This window comes from Panthera tigris, chromosome D4, assembly GCF_018350195.1.
Source record: "Panthera tigris isolate Pti1 chromosome D4, P.tigris_Pti1_mat1.1, whole genome shotgun sequence".
In the NCBI taxonomy this organism is placed as follows: Eukaryota; Metazoa; Chordata; class Mammalia; order Carnivora; family Felidae; genus Panthera; species Panthera tigris.
In genome coordinates, this window is record NC_056672.1 from 81684271 (window position 1) to 81703633 (window position 19363).

Sequence of the window (19363 nt, forward strand, 5' to 3'; positions counted from 1 at the left end):
TTTCACTTGAGGGTTACCCAGAAAGAGTTCACTTTCTATACACAAATTTCAGCAGCCAAATTATATTTAAAGTCATTTTAGGCCTGACTAAAGGAATATGGGCACTTGATACCTAGGTTCGAAATCCACTGAATTCTCCACCTACAGACAAAAAAATACTGCAACAACCAACCACCACGAATCAACTGTGAACCTGAGTGGAGTTTAAACACACACACACACACACACACACACACACACACACACACACACACACAAACAGAACTATGACAGGAAGGCCAAAAATGAGAATTCCAGGAAGGTCACATGATTTCTTTGAGGCTGTTTCTGCTGCTGTATGTGTATGTACCAATCATTAAATAAACACCACCTCTAAAGTCCCCTCTTGCTCTAAAATGCCATGAGACTCCTGTAAAGTCACATAATCTCTACATCTACCAGAGTCTCCCCACTAACTGTACAGTGAGGATAAGGATACCCACACTTTGTTTTCTTTACTTCAGAGTAGAAAGAGCAACTGAGAAAATAGAAAACTCTGAAGAGTAGGATAAGGACTAACAGAACACAAGTCTGCTAAAACATCCCTTTCTAAAACTGAAATTTTAAGAAAATCAACATCTAGTTGTAAATTAAACATTACACTTATTTTTTTTAACATAAAGACACAACAAAAACTCAAACTAGAAACTACAAGAATTCCCTGCTATAACCCAGGTGCAGGGAAGGAGGTGCAGAGAGAGCCTCAAAGCTCACTGTGCAATGAATAAAGCCAACAAGATCTCAAACAGCTTAAACATCAGAGCATACACACATTTCTCGCACACTGAAAAATCATCATCTTTCATTCCTCCTGGGAGCACCTGTACCACTAGAATAACTGGGGAGAAGACAGTTTCAAGGTCGAATGTATCATGCACAGGGACAGCCATTTTTTCTATTTGGCTGACAAAAAATGTAGCCCACACATCCAAAATAGACTGCTTCTTGGCTGTCAAGCACATTGAACACATGAGTTTTATAGCTTCTAGTATGGAAAATTTCTAAAAATGGGTGAACTTCATGAAGACATCTTTTGTTTTTTTTTGTTTTTTTTTTTTTTTTTTAAACACAGTTTAATCCAAGTAGTCAGGAAGTAACAATCTGGTGGCAGCAGAGTGACTCCACACAAATAGAGCTCATGTCTACTAGAACCAAATTTAACTACCTAATAACTATCTGCACTAGCTTTTTAAACGCTAAAATGATCCAATACAAGATGTAACTCATGGTAAAAACATACCAAAACAAACAAGGTAACAATTATCTTTCTACTAATTTAGCAAACATCCTGGAAGGTTTTAGGAAAATAAATTCCACTTATTCTCCCTCCACATGTGTACCAGTGCAATTTAAACACTTTATTTGTATTTTGTATCTCAGTAAAAGTTAGTTTTCCTTGTTTACAGTTTGAATCCTAGAATTTAGACAATGTTTATTACGATGAGTAAAAGACAAAACAAATTTCTACAATGTCTATCATACGCAACAGAATGCCCACGGTCTTTGGAATTCCCGGAGAAGAACCCGATTTAAAGAGATCTTACCATTAGTTAGCTCTGCTACTAAATGCAGCGTCTTCATTTCTTTGGGCCTTGTTTCCTCATCTACAAACCGGGATCAATTCTACCCTCCTTGAGAAGACTCGGCATATGTAAAAGAAACTAAACCGACTAAAACAGAATCTTAAATAATCTAAGCTACCTCCTATTAGTCTACACATTTTCAAGTGACTTGTTTCTACCACATTACTGAACCAGCACTTTCCACCAGGGAGAACTTTCTACCAGGGAGAGAACATGGCTCATATTCACTAGTGTATCTCTTTTGCCCTCACAATCATGTACATAGCATATGTCTAGAAAATATTTTTGATGCATAAATAACAGAAGAACCTGTTATCCAAAAGCATGTAATTAGGAGGCCATCTTTTCTAAAGACGTTGCTATAATCCTGGGTCTTCAGCAGCACTGACATTCCCATTGTCAGGCATGAACAGAAGCAATACAGGGTCAAGTTTTACTGTGTCGCCCCCAAAGGAAAACACAAAATAAATAATGCAAAAGGACAAAACTGGAAAGGAAATGGAAGTGCGTCTGCAGACTCTGATGAAAGTAAGCCCCTATACTCTCGGCAGCTCCCCTAAACAAATACAACATCTCTTTAAAGTCCAGATCCTTCAATGCTCTACTTCATCAAGAGTGACCGAAAGCCCCCAAGTAATATTGATAGCCTCTTTTTAATATATAATTTGCCTACAAAGACCACAGAACATGGATTATTATGGTATTCACGATCTAACTCAAGGAAAAGGTTGTCAAATGCAAGAAAAAGAAACAACTTCAGAAAAAGTGGCACAAAGACAGAAAAGGAAACTTAATTCTGGTAATATTTTTCAAAAGTATTGCAAAGGTTTAATGCTTAACTCATACCTGAGGGATAATCTTCTTTTTCTTATTATTTGCTGCATTGGGTCCAGAAAACAGCTTCTCCAGGGCAGCTAAAGCTGCACTTGCCTTTGCCACTTTCTTATTTGGACCTGCACCTCTGAATTTCTGTCCATCTACTTCTACCTAAAATCAAGAACAACACTCTGCAATTATCCCATATAATTCCTCTATATAGTGTTCATTTAAATGTATCACAACACAGGAAAAACCAAAAGTCACATAGTGCCAAAAGAATTAACTCAGTCTAAAACTTTTTTACATATGAGCTCAGGACATCCTATGTCTTTGAGGAGAAAAGGTTGGCTTGAATCTAGGTACACACCTCCATTACAAAGCGTTTGTCATGGCTTCCACCAGTCTCCGAGATGAGTTCATACTTAAGACCTCTTCTTTTTTCATTGAGCTCCATTACAGGATTTTTGCCACTTGCTGTGAGGATAGGGCCCTGAGTTCTTACCTAAAAGGAGGTTCAATCAAGTAAGATTTTAGAGTATTAAATTTCTCATTAATACAATTATACTAGGTTTCTGCTGAAAAGACGCTCAAAAATTATACTGTCAAGCATTTAGGAGCTAGAATGTGTGATCACCTCAATATACAAATGACAAAATATCTTTAAAGGTATGGAAACTCTACAGCAGTAAGCACGGCAATCAGTCATCAAGCCAATCTGCCTCTAGAGTAGGGCTGTCTCAACAGATCAGTATTCAAGAGCAACATGGCCTTGCCATTACGTGGCACTCTAGGGTCTGCTCTGTGGTGTTCATGATCTAAGAATAATACTTTAAATGACTAACAAAGCGGACAGAACAGTTGAGATTCACATGACATCTGAGTGTTCACTGTTTTTCATCTTTAGGGTTAGGAAGAAATAATTTTCAACTTGGGAGATGGGAACAAAATGTTCCTACACATCTCTCAGTTCTCTCTAAAGAGATTTAAGGGCACCTAAGGTAAAAACAGTAGGCTACAATCTATGGATTCTGAAATTTAAAAAAAGAATAAAAGCAGTCATTCTCTGCCCAAAGGAGCTAGAGTATAGCGGGACAGACATAATCACTTTAAAACAGTATATATTATAGAACAGATGTGTGCTATGGAAACACAGAAGGAATCACCTTCTATGGCAATCAGGATAGTTTTCCTGGAAGTGACATGAGAATTTGACCTTAAAGAGGTAAGTACCAGACCATGATAAGGTAGAAACAAAGGAGAAGGGCATTCTAGACAGAAGAAACAGCCACGGAAAGGCCCAAGAGAAGCAAAGAACATCTGTTTGAGAAACAGCAAGAAGCACAGTGTGGCTGTATAAGGGAGTGAGGACAGGAAGGCAGGACCCAATCAGAAACGCCCTCGAAGGAGCCAATTCATACAGGACTTTGCATGCCATGCAAATGAGCTTTGACTTTATCAAGAAGTATGCGGAGCCACGGAGAGATTTAATCTAGAAAAGTCAGGACTAGATTTGTGTTGTAGAAAAAAATCATGCCAGGAGTGGCAGAAAGAATTCATTCGAGGAAGGATTAAGACTGCAATAAGGAGAAGAAGTACTTCATGGAAGAGTGTGAAGGCTCAAATGAAGAGGCAGGACAGCACCAAAAATAAAACAAATGACAAAATACTGCAACTATAATCTTGAGAAAGGAAAGACCCAAAGATTGAGCACTTTTTGAGGTTAGAGATCATGCCTCTAATTCTACCATAGTAATTGCTCAAGAAATGCTGAAGAGATGAATGCCCAAAACAATTATGATGTTACAAATTCAATGAACAGCAAGATCCTCTTAACACACTACTCTGTGCTGATTTGGTAAGTGGTTAATGCTGTAGAAAAAGTCAAACACTGGACCACTTTTTCAAGCCTAGTTTAATAAACATGCCTGGGTCGAATGCAATAAAAAAAAATCACTTTTTGAAGAGTTTTTTGTAATCTATCTTTTTAAAATTTCAAAGCAAATGTCCAGTCTCCATCTTTAAAAGGTAATGAGTAATTTTTGAAACTAGGTCTATGGTAATTACTCTCTGCTTTCCAAATCTGAAATCACTTTTATAAAAAATGAGTCAAGACATACAAATATTTGCATTTTAATATTTTAATTTTAAACGAAGAATTTAAATGAAGAATAAGGGCCTTCTTTCCCCCCACGCCCATGCCATGACTACATTATATAGAAACAAAGCATGGATGTGTTCACTACCAAAACTGCCACACATGGATGTGGCTATCAGTGCAGCCCACACTGTTCTCCCTCTCCTTCATTCCCCTCGACTTAATAGTCTGAGTCCCAAAATTAATGAATACTTTCTTTTCTAAGTCTTTATAACACTGCCAGTAAAACATCTTGCCCTGCCTGTGACCATCACCTGTGAACGAATGGGCCTCTCAAAAGCCAGGCGCCACAGTCTCTCCACAATATCCCATGACAAGTCAGGCCTCAGCCTCTCTCTGCTCCCCCACCCCCCACCAGCCCACCTGGTGCCTCTCAAACACCTACTTTCACAACCCCAGGCCATTATACCTCCTGTTCCTTTGGCCCCAATGCCTTCTTTCCACCCCTTCTCCACATAGCAAAATCTTCCTCATCACCTAAAACCTCGCTCACATTTTACTCCCTTTGATTTTATAGTTGTGTAAGTTTCCTAATCACTTCCTCTTTTGAGATTTCACATTATTATATTCATTTTGCCATTACGGTACTCATCATATTACATTATAATTAGTTATGAACATGCCTTTGATGCTTCTAGCCTGAGAACATCTTGAGGCTCTGGACATAATTTCTGCAGCATCTGGCAGTAAACAGGTACTACAAGGGGTTTATAGAGTAAAAAACTACATAGTCCACTAAGTCTCAGATAAATACTCATGCCCACAAATGAAAACATTTTTTTAACTTAATGTAACCTCTTGCTGTTACTTTGAAGCCAATTTTGCTCATGCAGAATGCAATAAACAAGGGCCCCATGAATTCCCAAAAATGCTGGGTATACTCAGTACTTGGATTTTTGTCCCATTCTATTATCTGTGGCAATATGCTCATAGGTCAGGACATACTCAGAGTCTGAGGAACATACAAGATCAGGCTATGCCTCCCTCAGGGCTAGACTGACTTGATGATGACCCACGGCCTCCCACAGCTCAGCACAAACTTCAAATAATCCTAAATTTCCTCTGCCAGATCTTCTGGTTTTTCACTCTTCAGTTATTATTGATAGTGCTGATACATTATAACTGTGAAATACTGGAAGGAACTTCCGTGGCCAGCAAAAAGAAAATGCTAGTTACATGAGGGTACATTTATGTATTGTGCATTATACAGTTATCGTTACAGATATTTTGAGAGTGGAAAAAAAAAAAACCAAGATGTAAAACTGCATGGAAATACAACTGCCATCACAAAAATACTCCCAGAAAAAGGCTGGATGGAAATAAACCAAAATATTAATAATAACAATGGCTGCCTCTGGACTATATACATTTGTATATGCTTTTTTCTTATTCACACTTTTCCACATCTCTCAAATTCTCTATAATCTACATACACTACTTTTTTTCTTAGGAAAAAATATATAAATATACCTCTAAGGTACTGGAGGTTTCAGTTGTAGAATTTCCAGTATTATTGCTTGAGTTTGAAGACACTGTTTCATTTTTGCCTTCATTGTCTGACTTTTCATCGGAACTCATACATTCAATATCTGCATCAAAGCCCGTTGGGTATCCCATTGCTTGTAATACCTGTACAAATTACATTAAGATTCAGTTTTATTCAAACATCAGAGACCACTGAGAACAGATAAAATACTGAGAACAAGTTTCAAATCCACAACATTTGAATCTATGGAACACCTTTCAGGAAGAGCAAGATGGTCTAAATCTACAAATCCTTGGTGAAACAAAATTTACCTGCTAGAATTTCACCACAGAGAATGGGAAAAACATCCTCAGAGTAATTAGGTTTCAATAAAGGATGACAGAAATGCAAACCTGAGGCTGCTTCTGGTTTATTTAGTTTGGAGGCAAGAGGTAGAGAAACAGCATGGCCAAATTCAACCAAGAAGGTGAGGGGAAAAGTAAAACAGCATAATGTAAGAAGTACAATGGATAGAAAAGAAAAGACCTGGCAGTCTAATCCTGTATTTCTCCTCTGGTCCTCAATTTTCCAATCTGCAAAACAGGAAGACTGATTAGCTGACCTCTAAATTCTATGACTCAATCCATTAGGAGGAATTAGCACAGAAAGGGAATCAAGAAGTCTTCAGGTTGGAACCAATTTACCTGTTAATTTTTTGTGAACCTTTCTACTATTGTCCTCTTTGCTTTCAACTTAAACCATAATCAACACTTGAAAGGATTCAGATTCAAAGACTTATTCTCTATACTAAGTGAACCAGGAACAGTTTTAGGTTTGTATTTCCACCCCTGTCTCTCAAGGCCTAGTTACTTTATGACTTCTCCCAATATCCATTCTTCTATTACCATTCAATGCCCAGCATTTCGTATCTTTTTTAAAGATAAAGTTTTCTGAACAGTGTGTGTGTGTGTGAGCACGCATGTGTGTGTGAGCATACACACATTCAAGCATGGCTTTTAACATTTCCTTCCAGGTTATACTGCTTTTTAGATGTTTACAAGACAATATGTTCACTAGCATCTTTATAACCCTCTTTCAAGCAGTTGATGTTGCACTGTCAATTACTAATTTAAAGGTTTATATCAAAATATATGGAGATAGGTTCCTAAGGATTTCTGTATCTATTTCAGCTTTTGACTATTGTTTTAAGTTGCCGGAGCAACTTAATGTTGTATTTCTTTATGATCCCATCTATACCTAAGAGGTGTGTCAAAAAATGGTTATTATAGCCTGACAAGTGAGAGACCAGGCAGCCCAAACTTTATAAACAATAGCATCTTCTATAACAGATTCTGCCAACATAAAATAGTACAACTATAAAAAATGGACATAAGTAGAACTCTGTACCATGAAAACTTGAAACTGATTCACCCAATTCATATGAAGAACTTGGCATTGTGTTGAACATTTCAAATCATAAATACTTTGTCATCACAGGGAGAAAGCCAAGAACCCCTTTTCAATATCTTATGTTCTAGAAGTTCTCAGGTAGTACTACACATCAAGAATGTTAACATCTTATTCTTGTCACTATTTTATAAAGAAAACGTCTTCTCTATTATCTAAGTCCTGTAATACTCTCTCCTAAAATATCTCATCCTAAGAGAATAGTTATCAGTCTGGAATGAACACTAGCTAATACAAGCTACAAGTCGAAAGTCAAGACTCACAAATAAATCTGATTGGTCTATTCCAATAAAAACTAGACATGCAGCTTTTCTTAACATATATAATTAAAAGTCTAATGTGAATTATTTAACACCATTTCTCTCTGTGCTTTTCTCACATACCATATTCATTTATTTACTTGTTATTGTAGCAACATATTTCACTATACTATAAATAGTTTATACAACTGATGGATAAGCTCAAGGGATACAGTGTACTTGTAATATAGCCCAACTAACAAAAAAATGTCAAATTAGATCATTTTTCTATGAACACATGAGGGTATTAACTAGTATATGCTACAAGAGTTTTAAAAGGAAAAAAGTAATGAGCTCTCAGACATCTAAAACAAAAATTTGCTTAGAATCAACATTAAAGTCAGAAAAACTAGTACACCAAAAAAAAGTTAGGTTTCAAGTGTCTAGCAAACAAATCAAACCTAATAAACACATCAACTGGGCTGAAAAATCACAAGACAATTCCTGGACATAAGGTGACTGGGAAATCCAGTGTAACCATGCCTTTTTTCCCCTGGAAGGGGAGCTGAGGCTGAGACAGATGATCCCCTCAAAGACTATACAAAAGTAAAATGGAAACATACTCTACCCTATGGCTCTCCACTCAAAAGAAAGTCCTATCCGTGACTTCAGAGAGTGAAGAAATGATGGCTCCAAGAACCTCTCCAAAGAGCCTTCGCTCCTCTAGCAGACCTTTTCCCCACAATGACTAAGATTCTTTTCATGGAATATGGCTGATTATGTCTCTCAAGGTGTTCTTTGTGAGGAACTAGCAGAAAAAGGGCCAGAAGAGTAAAGAAAATACTGGCAACTGATTTCCATCACTTCAGGGTGCCTGCGGCTGAGTAGCCAGGCTCCTGTGGCAAGATGGGTTTTTTTTTTCTTATTTTGTTTTGATTTCATTCTCTGATATGATTTGTCTTAACAGGTACAGATCCCTACCAAGCTACTGAGTAAGGAATGTAAGAATTTTTATCTACTGGGACCTACTTTCATAAACACATGTTAGATATAAAACATAAAACACTCTGAAACTCTTGCTTTTTAAATTTTTTTCTTACTGTTTATGTTTGAGAGAGAGCACAAGTGGGGTAGGGGCAGAGAGACAGGGAGACACAAAGTCCAAAGCAGGCTCCAGGCTCTGAGCTGTCAGCACAGAGCCTGACACAGGGCTCAAACCCACAGATAGCGAGATCATGACCTGAGCTGAAGTCGGACACTTAACCGCCTGAGGCACCCAGGCGCCCCAAACACTCTCAAACTCTTATAAACAGAATCTGAGGGGCGCCTGGGTGGCTCAGATGGTTAAGCATCTGACTTCGGCTCAGGTCATGATCTTGTGGTGTGGATTCAAGCCCCACATTGGGCTCTGTGCTGACAGCGTGGAGCCCACTTTGGATGCTCTGCCCCCCTCTCTCACTGGCCCCCTCCCCACTGCTCAGGCACATGCACTCTCAAAACTAAACATTTAAAAAATTTTTTTTAAAATAATAAACAAAACCTGAAACTTACCATATATAGATGGCAATTTGACAATATATACCTGACATATAATAGGAAGCCCAATACATATTTACTGAACGGATCATTCAAATGTGCCCCTTCTTGATGCAGAAATTCCATTTCTAGAACACATGTTTACTTGTGTCTTTCTTTCTTTTTTTTTTTTAAATGCAAGCTTTACACCCAACATAGGGCTTAAACTCACAACCCTAAGATCAAGAGTCACGTGCTCTACAAAAAGAACCAGGTGGGCACCCTAGAATATATATCTTAAGGGATAATTAGACTAATTCAAAAAGATATAAAGCAATCAACTAGAAGCATCGAAATCTAAAAGGATTATACATTACAGTACACTGATAATAAAAAAATATTAGGCCATCACTAAAAAGGAGAGTAATCTTTGTGATAACTATAAAAAACTCATAGGGGCGCCTGGGTGGCTCAGTCAGTTGAGCGCCGACTTCGGCTCAGGTCACGATCTCACGGTCTGTGAGTTCGAGCCCCACGTCGAGCCCCACGTCGGGCCCCTGTGCTGACAGCTCGGAGCCTGGAGCCTGTTTCGAATTCTGTGTCTCCCTCTCTCTGACCCTCCCCCATTCATGCTCTGTCTCTCTCTGTCTCAAAAATAAATAAACGTTAAAAAAAAAAATTAAAAAAAAAAAAACAACTCATATTTTTTGGATGAACAAAAAAGTACTTACTTTAAATATATATTTTATATACACATTATGTAGGTCCTACCATTCCTTATCTAAAACCCTTGGGACCAGATTATTTTGAGAATTCATAGTTTTTCAGAGTTTAGAAAGCTAATACAAAATATTTACTATATATTTTCCAAATCCCCAGTAAGTTCAGATGCTACCCTACGTTTGTGCAAAGAAACATAAAATATTCACATTAAATGAAATAATAAAGACTAAAGTACTCCTGCATCAATTCAGGTCAGGTTTTCCCATCAAATGAGTTTGTATCAAACGTAGAGAAGTATTTTTCATTTTCAGTGCTTCCTGGATTTTAGAATTGCAGTTTAAAAAAAAGGCTTGGAAAAATACATACCAAAATGTTAAAAGTAATTATGAGAACAAACAGCTCTAAATCCTGTCATATTACAAAATCAGCCACTGCTCTTACTCCCCCATATTTTACTGAATTGCAACTTGCTATGAGGCCACTAGCTTACATTAAAGGCGATTATAACAAACAATCCACAAACTGTCACTGCATCATAGATAACTTTAAAGGATATCACTGCTATCCTTTTAATGAAAACCTACTCAAGGAGAATGCCCACTTGATCTCTATACTAAAACAACTGTAACCCTCATACTCAACTGTCTGTTCTTATGTCACAGACAGTGACATTTCACAAGCTTTTGAGTCAGATGTTAGAGATCTTAGATCTAAATTTGTGACTCATTCTCAGCATACATTATAGCTAAGTTATTAAACTGTATTTTTAGCTTTCTTCCTGGATTTTTCCCTCATTTCTCATTAATTCTTTTTCTGCCTCATTTTAAACTCTTACTATTTTATCATACTTAAAGTACCCTTTTGTAAACAAGACATAACATAAATAATCTATTGTTTTATATTTTTACAGCTTATTATTTTTCTGCATTGTGCTTATTACTACCTGACATATAATTTACTCATTGGTATATTTGTTGTCTGTCTCCAATTCTTTCCACACTAGAATGCAGGCTCCAGGAGGCCAAGGGCTTTGTTTTATTCACTGATACATCCTTGGTATCTGGAATAATGTTCACATCTACATTAATAATACTTGCAAAGTGGAATGATCATGAAAACAGACCAATTCTATCTTATGCCATACTGTTACATAACAGAACTTTTCTTAAGTGAAAACCAATCTTTGGTCTACATGGTCTTTGACATTTTCACATTAATCTACGAGACAGCAAACGCACTCATGGAAAAATTCCAGTATTTAGGAACTTTCTACAAACCTACATGCATGATTGCTTGGTTCAATCCTGAACCTATTCCCTATGGAAATACTCTGGAATACAGAAAAGGTACCATATGCACAAATACAATAATTAAATTTATTTATGACAGGAAAAATCTGCAAACAAGAAAATATTCAATACTAGGAAGATGTTTAAACAAATAATAGTGCATCCAAATGTTATATCATAAAGCCATTAAAAATTATTTGTGAGGATTTTAATAACATGAGAAAACACTGACAATACAGTAAATGAAAAAAAAATCAGTGGATAAAATTACATACACACCGTAAGCTCAAGTTAAGACAAAAAAAACAAGGGTGACTGGGTGGCTTGGTCGGTCAAGCATCCCGACTTCAGCTCAGGTCATGATCTCACGGTTCGTGAGTTTGAGCCCCGCATCGGGCTCTGTGCTGACAGCTCAGAGCCTAGAGCCTGTTTCAGATTCTGTATCTCCCTCTCTCTCTGACCCTCCCCTGCTTGCACTCTGTGTATTTCTCTATCAAAAAAAAATTAAAAAAAAAAAAAAGCAAACAAAAAGATTGGAAGTAAATAAAACCAACATACTATATATAAATATTAGTGATCTGCCCATTTTTTATGTCTTTACTTTTTTCTGCATTTTCCAAACTCCATATAATCAACACATATTAATTTTATAACCAAAAAAGAAATGTTTTGTAATCCAGAGGTAACAGAAGTCTCTATGTCATTGTCATTAAAATCTTTAAAAATACTGTTATTTTAGGAAAATAAGCACCTTATTTATGACATATAATAAAAAAGCCCTGCTAAATAAAAGCAATACTGTACCTTCACTGCTACATGAAGTTTTGCTGTTTTCTTGGATGGCCCTGAGGCTTCATACGTTGTACCATCCACATCTACAGACATTGTGAAGACTGGGGCATGGACAGGGCCAGACTGAGATAAGAGCTTATATTGAAGCCCAGGCCTGATCTGATTTAGCCTCATTAGTGCATTCATAAGGTCTATTGCTTTACTATCCAGAACTGTTAAAAAAAAAAAAAAAAAAAAAAAAATGAGATAAAAAATTAAACCATTTTGCTTTAACCTATGCATTTGTAGGTTCCCAGTGATCGCTATAAATTCACCAGGTTTTAAAAAGCAAGAATTTGAAGACACATATACAAATTAATTTCACTTCATAATTCTAAAGTCACTTAAATTATGCTAATATCATTATACAAGTGATATGAATTACTACATCAATTTTAGTTTGTCAATACTATACATCAATTTTAGTTTGTCAATACTAATATATCTTAAGCAATGAAACTTGAAAACAAAAGAAAGTTCTTCAATCATCAATTTTTGTTAAGATATGCTCTTAAAATTCAAATTCAAATCAATCAAATTCTTCACTTTGAAATTTTTTTTTCTTGTCTGAGACTACAAATCTTTTCTAGTTCACATCTGTAAGAATACACACTTTTCCTTAAGTTTCGTTTCATCTTCTTATTGGGATCTTTATCATCCCCTAATCCATCTTCAAATGGCCTCTTCAGAGCTGAAGACCCAGCACCTAAAAAAATTATAACAAATTCATTATCAGTCAAAACAATGAGGTCAGGAAGGAAAACCTTAGGAATCACAAGGACCACAGTACTTTCACTGATCAATTAAATTGCCATAGATATAAGCTTATAATAGCAAAAAATTGCTAATGAATCTTTAGGAAACAATTTAATACTATCCTTTTATATATTTATTTTCTCATTTACTCATATGAATTGGCATTCATTCATACAATATTTTTGCATTTTTCACACCTGTATATGCAGAAAGAGAAAAAAGTCTACAAAGATATATATCAAAATGTTAAAGGTAGTTATCTCTGATGGTAGGGTTTATTTTTATTTGTGTCTTTTCAAATATATCTGTAATTTAACATGTATTACTTATAGAAAATTTTTAAGCCCACATATTAAAATCTTATGCTTTGGAAAATCTAATCATTTCTCACACTAAAACAGACTTCCGCCTATTCAAATCCTACTCAAGATTTTATTATCAAAACAATATGGTACTGGCACAAAAACAGACACACAGATCGATGGAACAGAATAGAAAACCCAGAAATAAACACACAACTATATAGTCAATTTATCTTGGACAAAGCAGGAAAGAATATGCAGTGGAAAAAGGACAGTCTCTTCAACAAATGGACAGTAACATGCAAAAGAAAGAAACTGGAGCACTTTCTTACACCATACACACAAAAACATTCAAAATGGATTAGAGACCTATATGAGACCTCAAACCATAAAAATCCTAGAAGAGAACATAGGCAGTAACTTCCTTGACATTGGCCATAGCAAGTTTTTTCTAGATATGTCTCCTGAGGCAAGGGAAACAAAAGCAAAATAAACTAATGGAACTACATCAAAATAAAAAGCTTCTGCACTGCAAAGAAAACAATCAACAAAGTTAAAAGGCAGCCTAAGGAATGGGAGAAGATATTTGTAAATGACATATCCAATAAAGGGTTAGTATCCCAAATATATAAAGAACTGATATAACTCAACACCCAAAAAACAAATAATCCAATTTAAAAATGGACAGGGGCACCTGGTTGGTTCAGTGGGTAGAGTATGTAACTCAATATTGGGGTTGTGAGTTTGAGCCTCACATTGGTGTAGAGATTATTTTTAAAAGGAGGAGAGGGGGGAAGGAAAAGAAAAAAAAGAATAAAATAGGCAGAAGACATTTCTCCAAAGAAGACATACAGATGGCCAACAGACACATAAAAGATGCTCAACATCACTCATCATCAGGGAAATGCAAATCAAAACCACAATGAGATATCACCTCACACCTATCAGAAGGGCTAAAATAAAAAACACAAGACAGGTGGCTCAGTCAGTTGAGTGTACAAGTCTTGAGTTCAGCTCAGGTCATGATCCCAGGGTTATAAGATCAAGCCTCGCACTGGGCTCTGCACTGAGCATGTAGCCTGCTTGAGATTCTCTCTCTCCCTCTGTCCCTCTCCCTGGCTCGCTCTCTCTAAATTAATTAAATACACACACACACACACACACACACACACACACACACACACACACGAAACAAGTGTTGATGAGGATGTGGAGAAAAAGGAAACATTTGCACTGTTGGTGAGAAGGCAAACTAATGTAACCACTGTGGAAAAATATGGAGGTTCCTCCAAAAGTTAAAAATATAGACTACCCTATGATCCAGCAATTGCACTACTAGGTATTTACCCAAAGAATACAGAAACACTAATTCAAAGGGATATACACACCCTGATGTTTATAGCAGTATTATTTACAACAGCCAAAATATGGAAGTAGCCCAGAGTCCATCAGTAGATGAATGGATAAAGAAGATGTGGTGTATTATATTATATATATGTAATATTCTATTGTGTGTATATAAATATATATTATATATATATTCAACCATAAAAAAGAATGAAATCTTGCCATTTACAATGACATGGATGGAGCTAGAGACTATTATGCAAAGTAAGTCAATCAGAGAAAGATAAATGCCAAATGATTTCATTCATATGTGGATTTTTTTTCTTTTAAGTTTATTTATTTTGAGAGAGTAAGAGAGCACAAACAGAGGAGGGGCAGAGAGAGAGGAAGAGAGAGAATTCCAAGCAGGCTCCATGCTGTCAGCACAGAGCCCAACACGGGGCTCGACCTCATGAACCATGAGACCATGACCTGAGTCAAAATCAACAGTCGGATGCTTAACTGACTGAGGCATGCAGGTGTCCCTCAAATGTGGAATTTAGTGAACAAAACAAATAAGCAAAGCGGGGAGAGAGGGAGAGAGGCAGAGAGGCAGAGAGGCAGAGAGGCAGAGAGGCAGAGAGGGAGAGAGGGAGAGAGGGAGAGAGGGACAGAGGGACAGAGGGACAGAGGGACAGAGGGAGGGAGAGAGAGAGAGAGAGAGAGAGAGAGAGAGATCAAGAAACAGACTCTTAGTTAAAGAGAACAAACTGATGGTTACCAGAAAGGAGGGGGAATGGGGCGAGGGGTTGAGTTAAATATATAATGGGTATTAAGGAGTGCCCTTGTTGTGACAAGCACCAGGTGATGTGCAGAACTGTTACTCACTATACTGTATACCTAAAATGGTTTATCAACTAATTGGAATTAAAATTAAAACTTAAAAAAAAAAGAATTTCTTTACAGTTCATCTTTTCCATTAAGTTTTCAACAACTTTCCTCTCAACTTTCTAAAATAATTTCTATGATATCAGAAACATAAAGTGTCATACGTAGCCTTGTGTCATTGCCTATTTCATACATAGAGATCTTGTATTTCCGCTAAACTATAAATGTTAAAGATATTTGTTCCTTGTCTTTTATCTTATAAACTATGTGCATTAAGACTTATATACAATATCATGCAAAATAATATAAACAATATAAACAAAATCTAACTGAACTTGATATCAATCAGTTTCTTGGATAAAGAAGCTAGCTCATAACACTGTCAGACATAAGGCAGGAACTTGGCTGTCCAAGTTAAAAACAATCAGGAAAAAATCTCATCAATATGTCCAAGTACTTTAAAGAACTCTGTGTCTTCAACTTAAAAGATGGTTGTTGGGTTTTTCCAAAAGCAAAGTTATACTCAAGAGATTCATTCCACAAGATTTCCAGATACTTCTAATGAAACTCTGAGATTAACTACATATTCTCTGATCATCAAGATTTACTGTCCCTTGCGGTAAACATTGACTTCAGCATTTGCTTGAGTCAATACTTACCACTCAGGTCAATAAATCTTGATGTTCTCTTCAACAGAAAATAATATTTGCTTATATCTGCTTAGTATTGTATTTCACTTGCATTACCTAAAACTGAGAGTGTGCCAGCCTCCCAGAATGGAGTCCTTACGAGATCAAAGTTAAAAATGAACGATGTCTATTCAATCACTCTCCCACTCATTAAGTTACATTAAAAGCTGCATCCTGATTGCCTGGAAATCATAAGCTGGTTTAAATGCACAGATCTACTCTCTAAATCCTCCAGCTACATGAATAGAGTCCCATGGATTAAGCTTCATTCTACCATCCCAGCCCCAAGGCTATAAAATCTGGGGTTAATCATAATATGAATGTAAGCAAAAAAAAAAGGGGGTGCTTTAAAACAAGTAAGTCATTTTCAATCTCTGCCGTATCTAGAAATGAGAAGTGATCATTTGCGAGGCAACAATTTTGAGAAATACTATGTGAGTGCTTACCATATGCCTGGTATTGTACTTACTTTAGCTGCAAATGGCTTCACTTAATTGTATTAACTTATTTAATCCTCACAAACACTATGAAGTCTGTACTTTTATCTTCATTATAATTTCATTCTTATATTCACTCAGCAACAAATATTATATTAAGCATTTTCTATGTGCAGGACAACTTTAGGTGCTGGACAGGTAATGGAAACAAAACACTGTCTCAAAGAGCTTACGCATAATGATGGAAACTAATCACGTCTTATGGTCATCAGCAAAATGAAGAAAAATAAGAGGCCTGAGGGGGTGGAGGTGTTGCTATTTCATATGTGGTGCTCATTAGCAAGGTCAAAAAGGTATCACTGATGGGGTCAAAAAGGTGACCCTCTGATGAAGACCTGAAGAAAATACGAGTGAGCTATTCAGCAATATGGGGAAGAGTCCCAGGGAAAGAAAACAGCAAGAATAAAGGTCTTAAGATAGGGACATGCTAAGAAACAGCATAAAGGCCTAAGTGGGTAGAGTAGCCTAGACGAGAAGGGGATGATTGTAGAAGATGAGGAAGGGCCACAGTTGACAACCCTAGCTGCCACTAATTCACCAAAGGAACTTATACAACAAAGATGTTCCACTACCCAGTATGAGAAAGTAAATTCAAAAAGCTTTTCTGACAAGAGCAATTAGAAAAGCTGGACAAAAGTGTAGAAAAAAAGATCTACTCCTGGGCACTAACGAACTGTGGAGTCAAGATCTGGGAGATAATGGAAACCCTGCACCTAAGGCCACATTTCCCCTAGGGGCATCTACCAAATCTATAAGAAGCCACTAAGAACTGGACAGAGTAACTTTTAACAGGCCCTCAGATCTCAGGCGTCTAAAACTGAAGCTCACCCAGCAAAGACCTATTGAACCCCCCACACTGGGGTCTGAGCCTCTACTATGTCATACACTGGAAGTAAATAAAGTAGAAACAGTCTGGATCTCACATGGACTAAAAAGTCCAGCTTCAAATCATCTCAATCCTTGATTGCATTAAAATGATCCAGGACTGCCAGTTCCACTAGCCAGCTCTCAGAAACGAATGTAAATCCTCCAAGATACCATTACTCTAGGTTTTAAATTCTCTACAACTGCTCATTTTACAGTCTCCAGCACTCATAATAACTAGGTACATGAGAAGACAAGATGTTGTGATTAAAAATCAAGAGAAGGAGCAGACAACGTGAACAGACCCAAAAGGGACGCAGATGATTGAGCTTTCAAAAACACACTGTATTAAAAAGAATGATCAGAATGCTTTAAAAAAAAAAAAAAAAAGACGACAAGAAGAATTTCTGGCAGAAAATCTGCATATAAAAGAGCCAAAATTCTAGAAATGAAAAATACAGTATAAATTAAAAGCTGGCAGACCTACAGGCAGAAATAGACCATCCACCAGAGAGAGGAAGAAAACAAAAAACTACAGTACAGGTATAAAAGATGTGAACAACACAATAAACAAATGTGACCTGACATGTAAAGAACATTCTGACCACCAACTGCAGAATGTACATACTTTTTCAGAGTATGAATCACTTACAAAAAACCATGTACAGGGCCATAAAATAAGATTCCAGAAATATCCAAGGACAGAAACCATACAAAGCATATTCTCAGATCACTCAAGAGGCAATAAAGAGGTAACTTGAAAATCCTCATTTTTCTAGAAATGAAGCAATGCTATCTAAATGGTTCCTGTGTCAAAGAGCTGATAATAAGGAAAAATAAAAAATAGTTTGAGTGAGAATGAAAATACTCCTGTCAAAAGAGTGGAATGCACATAAATCTGGGTTTAAAACAAAAAATTTACAGCCTTAATAGCATGCATGATAAAATAAGAGGCCAAAAGAGAGCAATAATGTATTCAGCGATCTAAAAAAGTTAAACAAACAAACAAACCAAAAAACAGCAGCAAATTAAACCCAAAGAAGGTGGTGAGGAAAAACAAAGGATAAGAATACAGATCAATGAACTGGAATATAAGCATATACCAGATGATGATCAACAAAGCCAAAGTTGATTTTTTGGAAAAGACTCATAAAACTGATAAACCTCTAATGACAGTGATCAGGAAAAAAAAGGAAGCATAAAATGCATACAAGCGGACATCACTACAGATATTGCAGACAATTAAAAAATAAGATCTTACAAACTATTTCTAAATTTGGATAAAATGGACAAGTTCCTAGAAAAACACAATTTACCAAAATTCTGACATGAAGATGATAGTCCCTTGCCTATTAAGAAAATTAGACCCATAACTGAAAACCTTCCCACAAAGACAACCACATGACCAAAAGGCTTTGCTAATAAATTCTTACGAACATTTAAGAAACATCAATCTTATACAAACTCTCCCAAGGAACAGAAAAAGAGGGGATACTTCCCAACTTACTTTATAAGGCCAGCATAACGTTAGAGCCAAAACTTGACAAAACATTACAACAAAGGAAAGTTGCTGGCCAACCTAACAAATAAAAATTTATATTTTTGTGAACTTCTCACAAAAACCTACACAAGATTGTTTGCAGCAGCTTTACTTGTTTGCCCAAAGCAAACAAGGTATCCTACAACAGGTGCATAGCTCAACAAACTCTGGCTCACCCATACCGCAGAATACTACTCCACAGTAAAAAGGAATTAACTACTGACACACACCACAACTTGGATGGACCACAATGGAATTATGCTGGGGGAGGACGGGGTGGTGAGACTCTCAAAAGATCATATATAGTATAACTCATTTATTTAAAATTCTTGAGGGGTGCCTGGGTGGCTCAGTCGGTTAAGCGTCCAACTTCAGC

General features: G+C 36.6%; 1 protein-coding gene across 8 annotated transcripts in view; it reads right to left on the reverse strand.

Annotated features, from left to right (window-relative positions):
- Window positions 1-19363, reverse strand: part of LOC102949164 (spermatid perinuclear RNA binding protein) — a 72379-nt gene that overhangs the window by 23848 nt on the left and 29168 nt on the right. For all 8 annotated transcript variants that reach the window (XR_006210379.1, XR_446578.3, XR_006210378.1 and 5 more), the window contains 5 exons: window positions 12739-12831; window positions 12099-12298; window positions 6067-6225; window positions 2809-2943; window positions 2469-2609 (listed from right to left, as the gene is read on the reverse strand). Coding sequence is in view for 4 of the 8 variants with exons in the window: in XM_015543030.2 (XP_015398516.1) it covers window positions 2469-2609; window positions 2809-2943; window positions 6067-6225; window positions 12099-12298; window positions 12739-12831 (728 nt within the window). In the remaining 4 variants the exon portion in view is untranslated. The remainder of the gene's footprint in view (window positions 1-2468; window positions 2610-2808; window positions 2944-6066; window positions 6226-12098; window positions 12299-12738; window positions 12832-19363) is intronic.